The sequence below is a fragment of the Austrofundulus limnaeus genome, unplaced genomic scaffold (assembly GCF_001266775.1).
Source record: "Austrofundulus limnaeus strain Quisiro unplaced genomic scaffold, Austrofundulus_limnaeus-1.0 Scaffold39, whole genome shotgun sequence".
Classification (NCBI taxonomy): Eukaryota; Metazoa; Chordata; class Actinopteri; order Cyprinodontiformes; family Rivulidae; genus Austrofundulus; species Austrofundulus limnaeus.
In genome coordinates this window covers 2,644,360-2,660,368 of record NW_013952441.1, presented here as the reverse complement: position 1 = coordinate 2,660,368, position 16,009 = coordinate 2,644,360, and the positions used below count along the sequence as shown (strand labels likewise).

The 16,009-nt window shown below is 41.6% G+C and overlaps 1 protein-coding gene across 1 annotated transcript; it reads left to right on the top strand.

The window, feature by feature from the left end:
- Window positions 1-642: 642 nt before the first annotated feature.
- On the top strand, window positions 643-13,129 carry trim8b (tripartite motif containing 8b). The gene is made up of 5 exons (XM_014007123.1): window positions 643-3,141; window positions 9,190-9,285; window positions 9,371-9,636; window positions 9,724-9,839; window positions 10,929-13,129. Exons 1-5 carry the CDS (start codon window positions 2,554-2,556, stop codon window positions 11,627-11,629), a joined length of 1,767 nt encoding a protein of 588 aa, XP_013862577.1. The 5' UTR covers window positions 643-2,553; the 3' UTR covers window positions 11,630-13,129.
- The last annotated feature ends 2,880 nt before the right edge of the window (window positions 13,130-16,009 follow it).

Below are 16,009 nucleotides of genomic sequence, written 5' to 3'. Positions count from 1 at the left end.
GTAATATTTGGGGTCACAAGTTTTTGCCATGGATATTTTGTGGGTCAGAAGATAAAAAGTTTGGGAACCACTGACATAGACCACACGATTAGCAATTAGAAAAGTAATGAGTAAGAAGCACAAGGTAGCCGCTGATTTTCTTATATTGGCACGGAGATACAAAGAGGCAGGTGAGCTTCCATACATTATAGAACAGCTGTCTAAAGCTGTTAAACCTCCTAATAGCTTAGGTTTTTTTTTTCTGGCACAATAGTTGTAGAAAAGCTTAAATATTCTTTAATAGTTACAGTTTAACTTTAGAGGATTTTAATTATGATATGCATTAGATTTTTGACTATCGGCTAAAAAGCTAACGAAAATGTGGTTTCATTATATGTTACAACGACCTGCCACACTTTTGCACTCACCAAGCTTCAAAATGGCTGAAACGTAGATAATTAAAATCAATAAAATGTGTATTCATGCTTGTTCTGATGCAAACATTTAAATTAAAATGTTACTTTGTCTTTATTAACAATATAAATGCATGTCTGTTTGGTCGCTATAGCTAATGTTAATCTGCAGATGAGCTTTTACCAGGCGGGTGGCTTTTATTTTTGGAAAAGCTAACCGGAAGTCGCCTGTTATACCATTAATCTTGACTCAGGGTAACTCGGCTCGTCTGCATTCCTCCTCTGTCTCCACAGCCTGGCGGATAGAGAGAGAAAGAAAAGGAGGGGGGGAGAAAATRGGCATTATTATTCACAACCGTATAGGATTTTTTTTTTTATGAAGCACGGTTTCGAGTCTGACACATCAGGCCACGAAATATAACCCCCCTTCCACACGGCTGCCACGGAACTACAGTATCAGGGAGGAGGGGGAAAAAATACGTGTTTTTATATTTTTACGAAGAACTTTTGCCTCGATGTATGTGCGTGTAGGTCAGCCATCGAAAAAGCAGCTCTGATGAAACAACCAACAGCCTTTTCAAGGCGGATATCTCCTTTTTTTAAATGAGGATTTGCAAGATGGCTGATGACAGCTAGCCCCAACAAGGACAAGAACCGCGACGTCCCCTTTAAGACCAGGAGGGTATATTTTTGTATTTTTATTAGCTTGAAATATAAATTTAGCCGGCTGTAAATAAAATATGACCACGGCCTATGTTAGCGACGGCCGTCCTTGTGCGAAATCGGACTTTGTGCGGAGTTTAAATGCACCTGCGCTGTGGTAGAAAATGGTGAGGTGACGTCTGAGGTAATTTACGCGATTTAAGTCGAGATAAGGAAGTAAGCTAATATGTTGCTAGCTGAAGGCTGAGGCTTCGAACGGGCGAGTAAAAGTGGAGACTGAAGCTTGAAGAGACGGTACGAGGGGGGAAAATAATGTTATTAATCTCAGTGTGAGGAGATATTTGATAGATGTGTCGGAGGGAGAAGCGGAGGGGGGGTTAGCGGAACAGCGGCCAACATTCCTGCGGATCCTAAAACCCTTTGTTTTGTGCGCAGGAGCCGGGCTGGACCATTAAAACGATTAACTATGCAGTAAACAGGCTCGAAATGATGGCCCGGGCATGATTTTCGGTCTAATGAGATTATAAGGCCTTTTGTTGTCGAGCGAGAGCTGGTGTAAAAAAAAAAAAAAGCCGAGGCCTTGTGTACAGATATGCCAAACATATAGCCGAGGTTATCCATCACAGAGATGTCGCTTTTTATGGCAGATTAAAAGCCCGGATGTAACCGTTTTATCCATCTGACCATTACAGCGGCACCTTTTATTACCTTGCTGCCAAGCCGTCGCAGGTTGTATATTTAATTAAACTGCTGGTGGAGCTTCACCGGATACTTATTTATTATTCAGTGGACAGAAATGATTGCGCTGCGTTATTATTGAGGGAATCAGGCGTCCTTGAGATCCTGATTATTACAGATTCAGGTTTTGTGGATAGTAACCAGGGTGTGGACTTGAGTAGTCCTTTTATTTTTTGTGTATGTGTTGGTCTTTATTAGTCAATTATAATCCAACGTTTCCAAGTGAGTCAGGGGAGGAAGGCTCAGCAGAAAAGACCCAGGAGTCTTATCATGTGTCATGTGGATGCATGTTGAATTAAGTTGATGGGTCATGCTCTGTGCCTTGTTTGCGTTTCGTAGTTTTTACCTGTAGCAGACGGGCTTTTTGCTTCCTGCAGGCCTGTCAACGCACACATACAGAGGCTGTGAAGGCAGGCCGGGGTGGTTTCTGTCTTAGTGGAAAGGAAAGCAYTGTTTCCTGTAATCTGCATAAAGTCAGCCCTTGTTTTATGTGCTCAAAAGGTGTTGTCATCCTTGCTGGAAGAGTCCTCTCGCCCGGTTTTCTGGAATTTGCCTTCATGCTGCATTAAAAAGCAATACATCTGTCAGGGAGTCTTGTCTAATTCAGCCACAAGGGTTTGCATATAAATATTGATCTTTCAGGACAGCTTTGGACCTTTTATCCTCAAGACTTGTTTTGGGAGTGTCAGGTTTCCTCTGAGAGGCCTTAGAGGTCTGGAAGAAGTGGAAAACTTGAGTTGCATGCCCTGCCCGCGCCACCATGGCCGCTGATATGGCTGAGACGTGGAGGAACTGTTTTGAGGAGGAGCTCATCTGCCCCATCTGCTTGCACGTGTTTTCTGATCCCATCCAGCTGCCCTGCAAGCACAACTTCTGCCGGGGCTGCATCAGCGAGGCCTGGGCCAAAGACTCCTCGCTGGCCCGCTGCCCCGAGTGCAATCACGCGTACGCGCAGAAACCCAGCCTGGAGAAGAACCACAAACTGTCCAACATAGTTGAGAAGTACAACGCCCTGAGCGTGGAGAAGGCCGGCACGCCGGCGCCGCAGTGCATCCTGTGCCGCCGCGGCCCGCCGCTGCCCGCCGTCAAGGTCTGCCTGCGCTGCAACGCCCCGTGCTGCCAGTCCCACATCCAGACGCACCTGCAGCAGCCGTGCTCGGCCCTCGGGCACCTCCTGGTGGAGGCAGAGGCGGTGAAGGCCTGGACCTGCCCGCAGCACGACGAGTACAGGCTGTACCACTGCGAGGCCGAGCAGACGGCGGTGTGCCAGTACTGCTGCTTCGCCCGCTGCCACCCCAACCACGGACACGCCGTCACGGACGTGGAGCTGCGACGCAACGACATCCGGGTAAGACGTTCAGTGCGACGCACATATAGCTTCACCAACAAAAACACAACCGTCATGCAGATAGAGCCGGAATGACAACATTTAAAACACAGATTTTAGGCAAAAACGAAAAATCGGGGCTTTCAGATTTAAAGATTTTCTATATTTATTGTCTTAAGTCATGATAAATATTGACTATTTTGTTTTGAACGTTGATTCAATTAATGTCAACTGTAAATAAAGGTGCAAACCTTCCAGCACCTCACGATTTATTTTCAATTCAGAGGGCTGTGAAGCAATTATAAAATGATTTTTGATTAATTTCAATTATATTGAAACCTAAATATTTTTTACATAAATAAGCACTGATTTATATATTCTTATAAAGAGTTCACAATAACCTGTCAAAAATAAGCCTGTTACTCACAGCCTTGATGCTAACCTAACACTCTAGAAAARCTACACGATTAGCATCATGTTTATTGCTGGAAATTTTTACACAAAACACAAGTGTAAAAGTTGTTTTTAAAGACCGTCAAGATAAACTTCAACTATTCTTTACAGACATATAACCATGGTTTTACTGCAACCTGTTTCTACCACAGGAAGCTTTGGTAGCTCTGCTAGGACAAACGGCACCATGCAGAAACTATGCTAACTCTCTTAAAGTGGCAGCACAGATTAATGTTATCAGAATGTTTGTTGTTGTTGTTTTTTTTTTTTTTACATTTGAAAATCAGTTCACTGCAATATATCTAAAATAGAGCTTTTCTACCTGCCTCTAAATGTGACATACTTTCAGTTTCTTAACAATTAACTTGAYGAAAATAAACAATGACAAGGAAATAATCAAACCCCAGTTGAAGGAATGTGTTCATTGGTGATCAGTAAGTGTTGTTCACGTTTTTAACATTTTGCACCCCAGCCAGGTAAATTTGTGAAAATGTTGTTTTTTTAGATCAATTTCCAGTCAAAATCTTTCCCCCAAAATTTTTTTATGAAATGTTTGTATTTTGTGTGTTTCGACCTTTATCTCGCTTTTTTTTTTTTCTTTACGTTCCAGCCTCTGTCCTTGTCTGTTGGAATGACAAACAATGCATTGGAGGGTGGAACAATGAGGGGCCCTCAGAGGGCCTTATCTCCCCAGCACAGGTGCATCCGAGCTCTGGGATCACCAGTTGTTGGAGGGTGTGTKTGTGGGCGGGGGGGACAGAGTGGGATTAAAGTGATTCATCACTTGCTTCTGTGGTCTGCTTGGGGTTTATTTTTTTTACTTATTTTTTATTTTATTAACCTCTTTCCTTCCTTGTGAGGGGGTGGCTGGTTTGAACAGAGGTCGGACTGGTTTTCCTCCGCTGTTCTCTGAAACTATGTGTGACAGAAGAGGAGAACCATGAAGGCGTCGCTGCTGAATGACTCATTTAGTTCACCCAACACCCCGACTGGGTGTAAACCATGACTTGGTAGGGTGTATTTCTTATTGGTAAGGCTATGACTCAAGTTTATGTATAGTTAAGTACTCACCTGGGGACAGAGCGTGACTGCGGGGAGCCATCTTCGTCGCCTGCCCACAAAAGGCGGAGGCGGGCGGTAATGTTTTTGCCCGTGTGTCTGTGTTGTGTATTTGTTATGAACATATCTCTTGAATTTTAATGAAACTTGTGATAGGATAAACGTCAATAACGAATAGATTAGTGGAGTCAGTCCAATTCAAGATGTCTGCCACAGCTAGCTAAGCTTAATGATCTTTAAAAATAGCTCCTTCGGTTTTACGGATATTGAGCTAAAATTCAATATGGCTTAAAAAGACGGGGCGGTAAGCGGTCCTTCAAGAAACGCTGGGCCCTTTGTTTTACTAGTATCTGTTGTTGCTATTTTATCAAAACTACGGTTACTTTTCTCAGAAATGATTGAAATTGGTCATTTAATCACTTGACTGTCGCTTACACGACTGTTTCCACACTCCCCCTCCTCACCCCCACAACACTGAGTGGGAAAACATTCAACATGGCTGCCTCCTCCAGTCACAGAGAATATCCTCATAAATTAATAGCTGCTGGTCTCAGCAAAGATACTTGCTACCTACCCAAAAAATATAATACACRGACGTTAAAACTGGACCTGAAATCACGTTTTCTGGTATTTTCTATACATGAGCCTGTATCTGAGGTAGGGAAAGTTAGTTAAGTTTATTAATTTCTTTAAAAAACAACATAAATTCAACRAACAACAGAAATACAAATCATAAATGAAAGTTAGCAGAAGAAGAAACAATCTTACATCTGCCCGTTTTTCTGAAATAAATAAATTCAATCAAAAATAATATTTTAGTTTACAAAAACAAAAGAAAAATAATAAAAGTTTAACTCTATGAGCATCAGTTGATACATCATACATTTACATACTTCTCCAACAAATTAACCTTTATTATTCTCTTAAATATACACATTGGTCTGGCATTTTCAATGTCATCCTTCAAATTATTTCATTATCATACCCTGGACTGAAGTTCATAAAACNAAGAGGGTGAACTTTTGTTTTGCTTTAACTGTATCTTATTATAACTGTAACCATTATTAGCTGCAGTGTTACTGGGAGATGAAATTATACCTCATACATTTACATACTTCTCCAACAAATTAACCTTTATCATTCTCTTAAATATACACTTTGGTCTGGCATTTTCAATGTCATCCTCCAGATTATTTCATAATCTTATACCCTGGACTGAAGTTCATAAAACAAAGTTCTTTTTTTTTTTCAATACAGATTCCACAAACAAAGTATTTTTAGCTGTAATCTATGTTTTTAGTTCCCAAAAATCCTTTCACAGCATCTGGAGTTTGACTTTACTAGAAAAAGAAAAGGTCCTTGTGCATTTCCAGGCTAAATGATTCTGCAGTCGTCAAGTTTATTTATCACCTCCATCTCTGATCAGACAGGATGCTTCTATCGCCTCAATAATCAACTCTGCTGAWTCTGTAACAGATTCTTACAAGCTTTTCTTTTTTCCACAGTTAAACACTTGCATTGAGAAAAGGCTGAACGAAATGGACACTTTTAAAGATGGGTTTTGTCCGTGCCGTTTTCCGAATTGGTTCTGACTAAGCATTTACTTCACTTCACTGGTCAGCCGTTTCATAAAAGAAATATGCTGAGTTCTTGCTGACATGAGARAGATTTCCATAATTCAAGCCTTGAGCAATCCCAACTTCCCTTTGTAAACMCAAACCGTTTATTTTGATCGTAACGGCATTTAAAAAAAAGGTTTGGCTTCGGACGTAAAAGTAACCAAGTTATTGCCACAGTCTTTAAGCCGCTTTTTACTGTTGACTAAAACCACATGAATTTAGATCAGTATCTGTAAAACTGACCAAGTSAATTATCTGTGGTGGAACATTTTGAAATGAGCTTAATCAAAGTTTGATTTAAAACGTATCCAGTAATTCCTGAAATATTTTGGTAACAGCATGAACACACACGGGCAGAAGCATCATCTGTTTCCCCCCTTCACAGTCACCACCCTCACAACCTTCATGGTGAATGTGATTAAAGTGCGCAAGCACACCCTACAGCCCTCACTCTGCTCTTCACCTCCATTAGACCCTCCCACTAACCAATTTCACCTCCCTCACACCATCACCAGCCGCCCCTGGTGAGGTCCGACATTCCCCGTGGCCCTGATGGAAAACACACTGTGGAAACACGACAGCTGAAAAGCACCCTGCCATGTTCATACTCTTACCCTACACACAGACACACACACACACAGACACACACACACCTCTGCCCTCCCCCTAAGGTATCCATCACATTTAGTTGTATACCACACCCCTCCTCCTCCTCCTCCTCTTTCCTCTGGCTTCTGCTGAGAGCCTAACTCGATCAGCCAGCACAACCAGGTCACCGTCCCGGACCTAACCAACTGTGCATGTGACGGAGATATCTGGGGCAGCGATTCCCAGCCATGTGCTGCTGAGGCCCAGGAGGGAGCAGGTTTTCATTCCTGTCAAGCCCCAAAGCAGCTGATCGCTTCTGATAAAATCAGCTGCTGTGAGCTGGAATGACTTGATGGTGACGGTGGCACAAGAACCGTCAGCCTGAAGAAACAACTGATCAATCCCTCAACTGCTATTCAGACTTTTTCTTACTCTGCTGAGAAGTTTGGTTTAACTTTGTCGTATTCTGAAAGATATTTTCCATTAAGTATTTTTTGTTTTTGTTTTTTTAATTTCACTGGATGATCCTGATGTGTTGTGACTCAAGACTTGCAGTTTTGTCTAAGGTTGTCAGCTAGCAGACATGTGGTTTGCCAGCTTTGTTTTATCTAAATGTTGCATCTTTTCGAATTAAAAGGAACAAAGTCATAACTCACTGGGTGAGGGTTAAGATCATGACCTAGTTTTGTGTGCACGGCTTGCAGAACCGCATTTTCGTGCACACATTATTCGGTCGTCCGCCTCCACCCACGTCCTACACCTCGGCAGCCACTCCCACGTTCATTATTCAGTCTGCTGGAGCGTGACTTCGAAAATAAAAGGATAAAAGGTTTTTAAACTCGGACGTTTACCTCTGTTGCTTTCTGTGCAGGAGTCAAAATACACACAATTTAACCCATTTTGTCCCATAACTGGCATATTTTCTTTTGAACTTGGCTCAGCCAAASTRAAACAGGAAGTGACATCAAAGGGGAACTCTTTAACAAAGAAAACTCTGGTTTTTGTTTTTTTGAAACAATATTTGAACTATGACTTTTCCTTATCTTTSTCTGATAATGACTCAAAATRATCTTAAACATCAGATTTATCTTTRCACTCTKTTGTCAGCTGTTGTAGCAAAGCTCTGTTCACATGCAGACACTCCCCTTTGACATCACTTCCTGTTACTTCACAGGCAAATATCTCAACAACTGTTCATCTCATCGACATGAGATTTCTTTTGCAATACTTTATCAATGTCCTCTTTCTAAAAATGCGTTCACATGTATTACACAAATTTGACGTCACAGGCACTTTAAGATCACAATACATCTTCAGTGTTCCTTGAAACAATACAAATTGTTTTAACTGGACACTAAGCAGTGCTCATAGCAGAGCAAAAAGGTGGACAGACGCTTATTTTCAGACCTTTGTGGAGGTAGATGAGAAGCTGATCTTTTCCACTCATCTTATTTATCAACCGMTCTCAAAATTAAGATGGCCGTTAAAACATTCAGGTGGGTTTAGTGTCAAATGCCACCTAGTTGCAGCTAGGTGAGATGTACCACCTTTAGGCGAAATGTTGAAATGTTAATTGCACCCAATTAAGTGTCTGTTGGTGTCCCAATGAAGACAAACGTGTCCAACTAAAGGACACTTTGTTCCAGTTGGTCTTAGGGGTGTTAAAGATCTGCTGTAAGTCATATCAGGAATTTAAATTAAACCATCTTATCGGTCTGCTTTTCTGCCATCAAATGTTAAAAATAAATAGTAATATTAGTGTTAAATAACTGGATAAATAATGGTAAAATAAATAAAYAAATATTAGTGTTGTATATTAATAGTATTTATAAAATACTGCAGGGTTAACCTCTCAGTTTGACTCCTCAGTTCAGATATAACAGGTTGTTATTTCAACAATGTTGCTACAACATTGCCTCGACTCCCCGAGCAGCCCCCCCACTGTGTGATCTGATGTTTTTAGGAAGAAATTGCAGGAGTGTGTGTGTTTGTGTGTGTGTGTGTKTTTATGTGTGGTGGTGGTGGGGTGTTAAAAGGCAAAGCAAGCACCGCTGATGTTTTTTCCTTGCCCATTTATCTATCTCTGCTCGCTGCCTCCAGCTCCCCCAACTTCGGTCCTCGCTCACTAATGCAAACACTAAATAGCTGTTGGTTGCTATGACAGCACCCACCCCTCCTCCTCCTCCTCCCCCACAGGGATTGTGTGTTGGATGGAGACTAAATTAGCCAGCTCCAGGAATTCTAATATCTCTGGTATGGGGAGTGACTGTTAGTGGCTGTCCGAGGCTACGACTTACCAGAGGCCTAACGCTTTTCTCTTTCTCTCGTTTGTTTGTTGTTGTTTTTTTAGCAAAACCTGTTGAAGCAGCAGGAGCGCGTGGAGGAGCGCGTGCAGGAGATCGAAGAGCAGCTTTGCAAGCTTGATTCCGACAAGTGTTCAGTGGAGGTACGTTTTCAGGCGACCCTCCTCCGGGGATCGGCTTCAGCTTCGAGCGGCTTGACGTGTGTGCGTCCGTGTTTTTTTTCTGCAGGACCGGGTGTGCGAGCTGAAGGAGGAGGTGCGCCTGCAGTACCAGCGCATGCACCAGCTCCTGGAGGAGGATCTCGGCCGCACGCTGGAGGCCCTGGACCGGGCTCAGGCTCGCTTTTTTCAGGACAACGCCTCCCAGGTTCTGGCTCTGGGTGAGCAGCGCCACAAAGCCCAGAAGCTGATGAGCTCCATCAACACGGCCTTCGGCAAGGCTGAGGAGCTGAGCTTCATGAAGAACACCAAACCTGTTAAAGTCCTCACAGACAGGTGAGAGAACAGTGTCTGTCACAGGCGAGCTGTGTTTCCTGTTGGACTACTTGCAGTATTTTGGATCTGGTTTGTTTCTTGTTGCAGGTCTCAGGCGTGCGTAGGAAGCAGCCTTCCTCCTTACAAAGTTGGGAATCTGAACTCAAAACTTTTCCTTTCTGAAATTTCAAAAAGAGAGAAGAGCTTGAAGCGAACGCTTGAAGGTAACAGCTTTCAGATTAACTCAAGTCTTATTCCAGGTTAGGAATGTGAAGATCACTGTCCATCCCTATTCCATAGTATTACAATCATGGTGCTGTTTTTATACTTTGTGATTGATTAGTCATTTACTTTAACAGAGAACCAACACATCTCTATGCTCCTTGTTCCAGCAGTGTAGGAATGATTGTTTACATTTCTGGCATTCCTATGTTGATGTAGGAGCTGAGGTATATCAAGTACTTAAAAAAATCTAAGTAAAAGTAAAAATACTTTAACAGAAAATTACTTTGTAAAAATCAATTTCTTGGATAAGAAAAGTACTTAAGCAAAAGTCATAAAACTGCTCAAAGTATTCGGGAAGGATAATGTGAAAGTGTTTTTACCCACACTCTAAGACAGCGGTTATCAAACATTTTGGGTCTGGGGACCCCAGCGACCCCCTATAAAACCCCATGATGTTTTAAAAGATAATTTACTGTCATTTTAACTCCTAAATGCCATGGGAATATATATATTTTTATTTCATTTATTATGTTTGTTTTTATTAGTTCATTTTTAAAACTTAAATCCAAATTAACAATTTAGTGAAATCTTTTGAGGACCCCCAAGATACCTCTTGCAGACCCCAGTTTGAGAACCTCTGCTCTAAGAAATGAAAATGTGAGTAATGTTGAGTAAATGTAAAGAAATTTATGGTTCAATTTACTCAAACTCTTTTTAGTGAAACTAGTTGACATAACTTGTTTAAGTAAATTCAACACATCATTTTTTAGAGAGCACAAACAACTCCTTTCATGAGTTCCATCATGTTTAAATTTGTAAAATTGTAAAACAAATAATCTTTTTTTTCCAATATAACAAAATAAAAGTTACGATTAAAAAAATAACTTAAGTACTGTAACAAAATGTACTTCATTACTATACACCTGGGCATAAGAGGAAACGCCCCCAGGGGGTGTAGTGATTCAGGACCGTTTTGAGCCATAGACCGGCTTGGAGAAGATAGTATTACTCATGTATCCAGTTAGAATATTTTCTTACAGTGCCTTGGTTTTATTAATCATTTCTGTCTTTTTATTTCTCTCTCTCAGTTCCGATCACCCCTCCATCGACGTTCCTGCAGTCTGTCGCTGCATTCCCCAGCGACCAGAGCTCCGGCTCCGGGGCGGAGAAGCGGAAACATTCCACTGCCTTCCCAGAGGGAAACGGGAGCGCCGGCAAAACCGTCGCCCCAGGTTTTAAGGACTCCTCTTCATCTTCCTCGTCTTCTTCCTCGTCGTTAGCCAAACTGCCCTACCTGGGCTCTGGCTCCGCCTCCGGAGAAGGCCAGTCCACCAATCAGCAGACTCTCGGCCCCTGCGCCCCGCCCCACATCAGCGAGAGCGGCAGCGCCGGAAGCGGGAGCGGCTCGTTGGCCAATCACCATTCAGGCTCGGTGTTCGGCTCCTCCCACTTCCCCCCCGGCGGCAGCAGCTCCTCCCACTCCTCGCAGCAGGCCGTGTTGCCTCAGTACGGCGGCCGCAAGATCCTGGTGTGCACGATGGATAACTGCTACTGCTCCGGAGTGCCGTCGGTTTCGGGCCACCGCAGCCACCCTCCGTACCCGCGCTCGGGCTCTTTCCCCTGGGTTAGCGCCCAGGACTACCCACCTCCTCCCGCCCTAACCTCTGGAGGTCCGTCCATGCAGGGCTTGGCGGTGAGGGACTGGATAGACGCTTCACAGACACACAGACATGCAGATTTCTATGGGCTGTACGGGCAACCTTCTACGAAGCACTACGTCACCAGTTAACAGAGCAGAAATATACCTGATATCGAGGACAGGCACCAAAATAGCACACTTTTACAGACTCGTACCCAGAAAATAAAAATAACACACTGTACACGCGTCGAAATAATGTTTATATTCTCACACAGATCTTAGGACACATTCGGGGGCAGGGTTGATCTCTTTGTGTTTTTATCTTCCTTTAATTTCAGTCAGTGTTTCATGTAGTGTATTATAGAGAAAACTAACGAGCAGCCAACTGCACAACTTGGCTCAGCATTTTACGCATAAAAAAAGGAATAATATTAATAATGAAGAAAAGACGCTGAACTAATCTTATTATTTATAGAGTAGGTCGCAAGTTGATAGAAAAATAAACTCTTGTTAGAAAATCCTTTCATGCTTCTTCAAGGCTCCTCACTGAGGCTAAAGGGAAAAGGAGATAATACCACGCAGTGTTGAGCTGTCCAGTTTTAGCTCGTTTCTCTTGATATAATCAGTTATCCCGAGGCCGACTGCCTTATGTTCCGCATATTTTTTTCACCACATAACTGACTTTGTTTGATCCTTTAAAAAGTGAGGGACTGAAATTCCTTGTTTTTCTTGATTTTTAAGCATCTTGGTATCGCTTCCTTTCTTTGCGGAGTTTCAGGGATGAAATCGTACAGCTTGAAAACAAAAAAAAAAAACGCTCTTCCATGGAAAACATCCACAGTGCACTTGTGGACGCCTTCCCAGTCCTACGACTACACACGTCGACACGCAGGGGGACATCACAGCTGCGTCTTGACGTCCAGTTGACTTCAGCGCTCTGCGTTTTTGAGAATTTAGCGCTTATCCGTAACCCCCTTCCTGCTGCCGCAAGAGGACAGAAAACTTTACAAAGACTGGCTCCTTTTGACGATTACTACAGCTTTGTGTTATTTGGTACATCTGTAGGAATCACGTTTGTCTACAGAGACTGTTTGAGACTGAACAGACCAAACCAATCCAGCATCTGGACAAAACGATGACGATGCTGTAATTGTACTTCCTGCAGGGCAAAGATGTCACTTCCTCTCTATAAGCACACAAGCTCTTGGCTTCCTGTTTGCAGCTGAAAGAATGCAAGGAAGATTTCTCTTTAAGCACTCAAAAGAAGAACAATTGAAGGAGAGGGGAAAAAACTGCAAGCTCTTTTAAATTGAGTATGAATGAAAACCAGTGGGAGGAACTTTGTTTTTCATTAACTTTTTCTTAAAAAAACAAAAAACAGACGTGAGCGACGATTCATCATCCTTAAAAAAGGAGCTGTTACAACAGCCGACATTTACAGGGGGTTAAAAAAAAAGATATCTCTTTTTGTAAATATTTTGTGAGAAGGATGAAAACATGATTTGGAGAAGGGTTCCAAATAAACGAACAAATTCAATCTGGTCTCTGCTGTTAACTCGTCCATGTGCAAACCCCATCATCTCAAATAAAAAAGAAAAGTGGTATTCTATATTTTTGTTACTGTAAATAAATCCCATAAAAAAGGCAAAATCAAGAGTGTGTTAGTTCTTAAATGCATCTCATTTCACTCTCTTGCCGCTGAAGTGTAAAAATCACTTGTTCCTGTTGATGTAAGTCCCCAAAAATGAAAATTAGTTTAATTAAAAACTAGTTAGATGCAAATATTAGCAGTCAGCCACCAAGAGCTGTTTGTGTTCACTGCAAGTTAAAACACTTATCTACCTCAAAATCTACAGGTAATGGTTGTTTCACGCCTGTTATTTGACATGAACTATAATATTGAACATAAGCTACAGTTCTAACAGGGTTTTTAAATCTCTGAAACCCAAGTCCCACATTTTTTTAAAGGAGTCATGCAAAATCCACATTTTTAGCCATTAAATACAGTTTTCTCTAATTACCACAACGTTTTCTGAACTATTATGTCACAGAAATTGTGACGGATTTCCCAAATGAGCTCTGGATTTACCAACTACAATTTGTCATCTTCATTCTCCTCTGGGTCAGACTCTGGCTCCAACATGTGAGGCTGGATGGACAAGTCTTCCCTTGTTTACATMTTTTAATTGATTTGTAAATAAAACGTTTCTGCGCAGCTATATAGTCGTAAACCACTTTATCAGGCTAGAATGAACCGGTCTGGAAGCTGGAGGGGGGCGAGGTGTGAAGCGACTTTTTGGATTTAAAAAGACAGCCTCAAAACGAGTTGATCTGAGACACTTCAGAAAAGATTGGAGAGAGGGGCTTGTKGAGTTACAAGGAGGAATTCAGAGCAAAGCATTGCAGTTCCACTTTATATAGACCCCAACTGAATTGTGAAAAAGGATTTAAAGGAATGTCTCTTTTTAAAGAAATTGTTTGGCAGTGGAATGGTTGCTTCTGGGGAAAATAATCTCAGATAAGTGAGTCTTTGTTTTTGTGCTTCTGGATTGGCTCTGTTTATTTGAAAATGTTTTTATGTTTTTAGTTTGTCCACTTTTTATCAGGAGTTCAAATCAGCAACCTAACAAATGTCTACCCTGATAACTCCATTAACACATTAAAAAAGTCACATTTACCCATCATATGTATTGGACCGATGGACAACTGAGTCTTTTTCATACGTGAATACCAGAGAATTTTAGAAGAATGCGGAAAATCTGCTCCAGACTTTTTCCCACAGTTGCTGTTTAAATCTTTTTTTTTTTTCGTACTGAAGATGTGCTTTTTTGATTAGCTGGTACAATCACCTTTTTATAGGACTAACAGACCGTTTTTCATTATTATTATTAGTCATGACCTTGCACATCCTCTGCATTTAACTTGGGTTGAAAGGTTGTAAACTAGAAAAAAAAAAAGGCCAAGAAACAACTATTAAACACAGATTTGCCTGTAAGGCAAAGGTTCTTAATGTTTTTATCACTCATGAGTACACTGACTGGACTCAAGTCGTTGTTGGTGCGCATAACAGTGAGATCGAGGGGCTGACTTCGCTTCAAAATCCCCCACATCTCATCAAAATCCAGAATCTTGGATGTGATAAAGAAACAAAATGATCCATGGAGCCCCCGGGSTTTAAAGGATCCACCACTGACGGCTTGACCCTTCAGCAGACCTGAGGTCTAGCCTGGTAGGTTCCGGATTGTTTTGGTGACCAAAGGAGGTACAGTAATGTTTTTAGCCAATTGGTTTAGAGAAGAAATAACTTAAAAACTATTATTGCACAACCAGAAAAAAAAAACAATTTTAAGTTTTAACCTACAATTTATAGTGTTTTCTCTTTGGTAAACAAACTGTTTGACTCTACTACTCTGTTAAATCYAATGATGCATGTTTATCTTAAAGGACACATTAATGACAGGGGAAAAATACCCTTTTAGTCCAAATTTTGAAGGTCTGTGTTCGTTCAGCGCTAAGAGGGCTCGTGAGTATATGGGGGTGGAGGTCTGCAGAGAGAAAACAGGATGGAAAGTCTTGACATTACARCTCGGTTATGTGTGTTGTTGTTGTGTGTGTGTTCCCTTCAGCCTGATTAAGCCGTTGCATTACTGTTTTCCCCTAGCCAGCACTTTGAGCCTCAATCCCATTCACACAGCAGGGATGATCCACTTGTTTGAACAGAGTGTTGGTCTCAGACTGGAAATAAAAACCATAAAAGTTCATAGAATGAAAAGATTTCCAAAACAACTCCTTTTAATGGGTCTTTCAGTGAGATAATCTCTTCAGTTGCCAACGTATTAAAAAAAGTTTGATGTTAATTCTCAGATGGACTAAAGATACTGAAGGAATTCATATCCTGCTACTTTTCATCGCCAGAGTTGGACCAAGATCATCATGCGCTGAGATGAGTTATCGCCAGTTTGATCAAAGCCTTATAAATGTTTTAGGTCAGACGTGTATAATCCTGGTCCAAGTGGGAAATGATCCTGTCTGATTTAGTGATTAAATTACCTCTTCAAGTTCTGCAGGAGCCTGTCAGTCATTTCAGTCAGGCATTGGAGCAGAGAAACCTCTAAAAACATGCAGGGTAGTGGTCGTCAACAACCAGAACTGGACACTCCCGTTTTAGATGATCTCATTGATCGAGGATGACTCCCGGCTACTACCACATTAAACTTCAGCTTGGTATCTGTAAATGAATTGATAAGGTCAACAGGCTGTCCCTTAGCAAAAAGTAGTATATGCAAGTATCCATTAAGTATACAAATTTTATTCCAACTTTTTTTATTGAATTTTTAGCAACTTGACATACAATATTTGTCATTCGGAAAATGAAAAAGAATTATAAACAGAGATGAAGAGAAGAAGAAAAAAAATCTTCCTTACATTAATGAGATTGTATTGCGCATAAATGATAATAAACATAAGCTGCCCTCCCCTCCAAAACCCTCTACCCTCCCCCCAACCCCGAATACCCCCTATCTAGGTTCT

Bases quoted from the DNA above. Each gene is read 5' to 3' on its own strand.
- trim8b (XM_014007123.1), top strand. From the start codon at position 2,554: ATGGCCGCTGATATGGCTGAGACGTGGAGGAACTGTTTTGAGGAGGAG. The intron at 9,286-9,370 runs GTACGTTTTCAG...TTTTTTCTGCAG, and splicing joins CCGACAAGTGTTCAGTGGAG to GACCGGGTGTGCGAGCTGAA. The intron at 9,840-10,928 runs GTAACAGCTTTC...TCTCTCTCTCAG, and splicing joins CTTGAAGCGAACGCTTGAAG to TTCCGATCACCCCTCCATCG.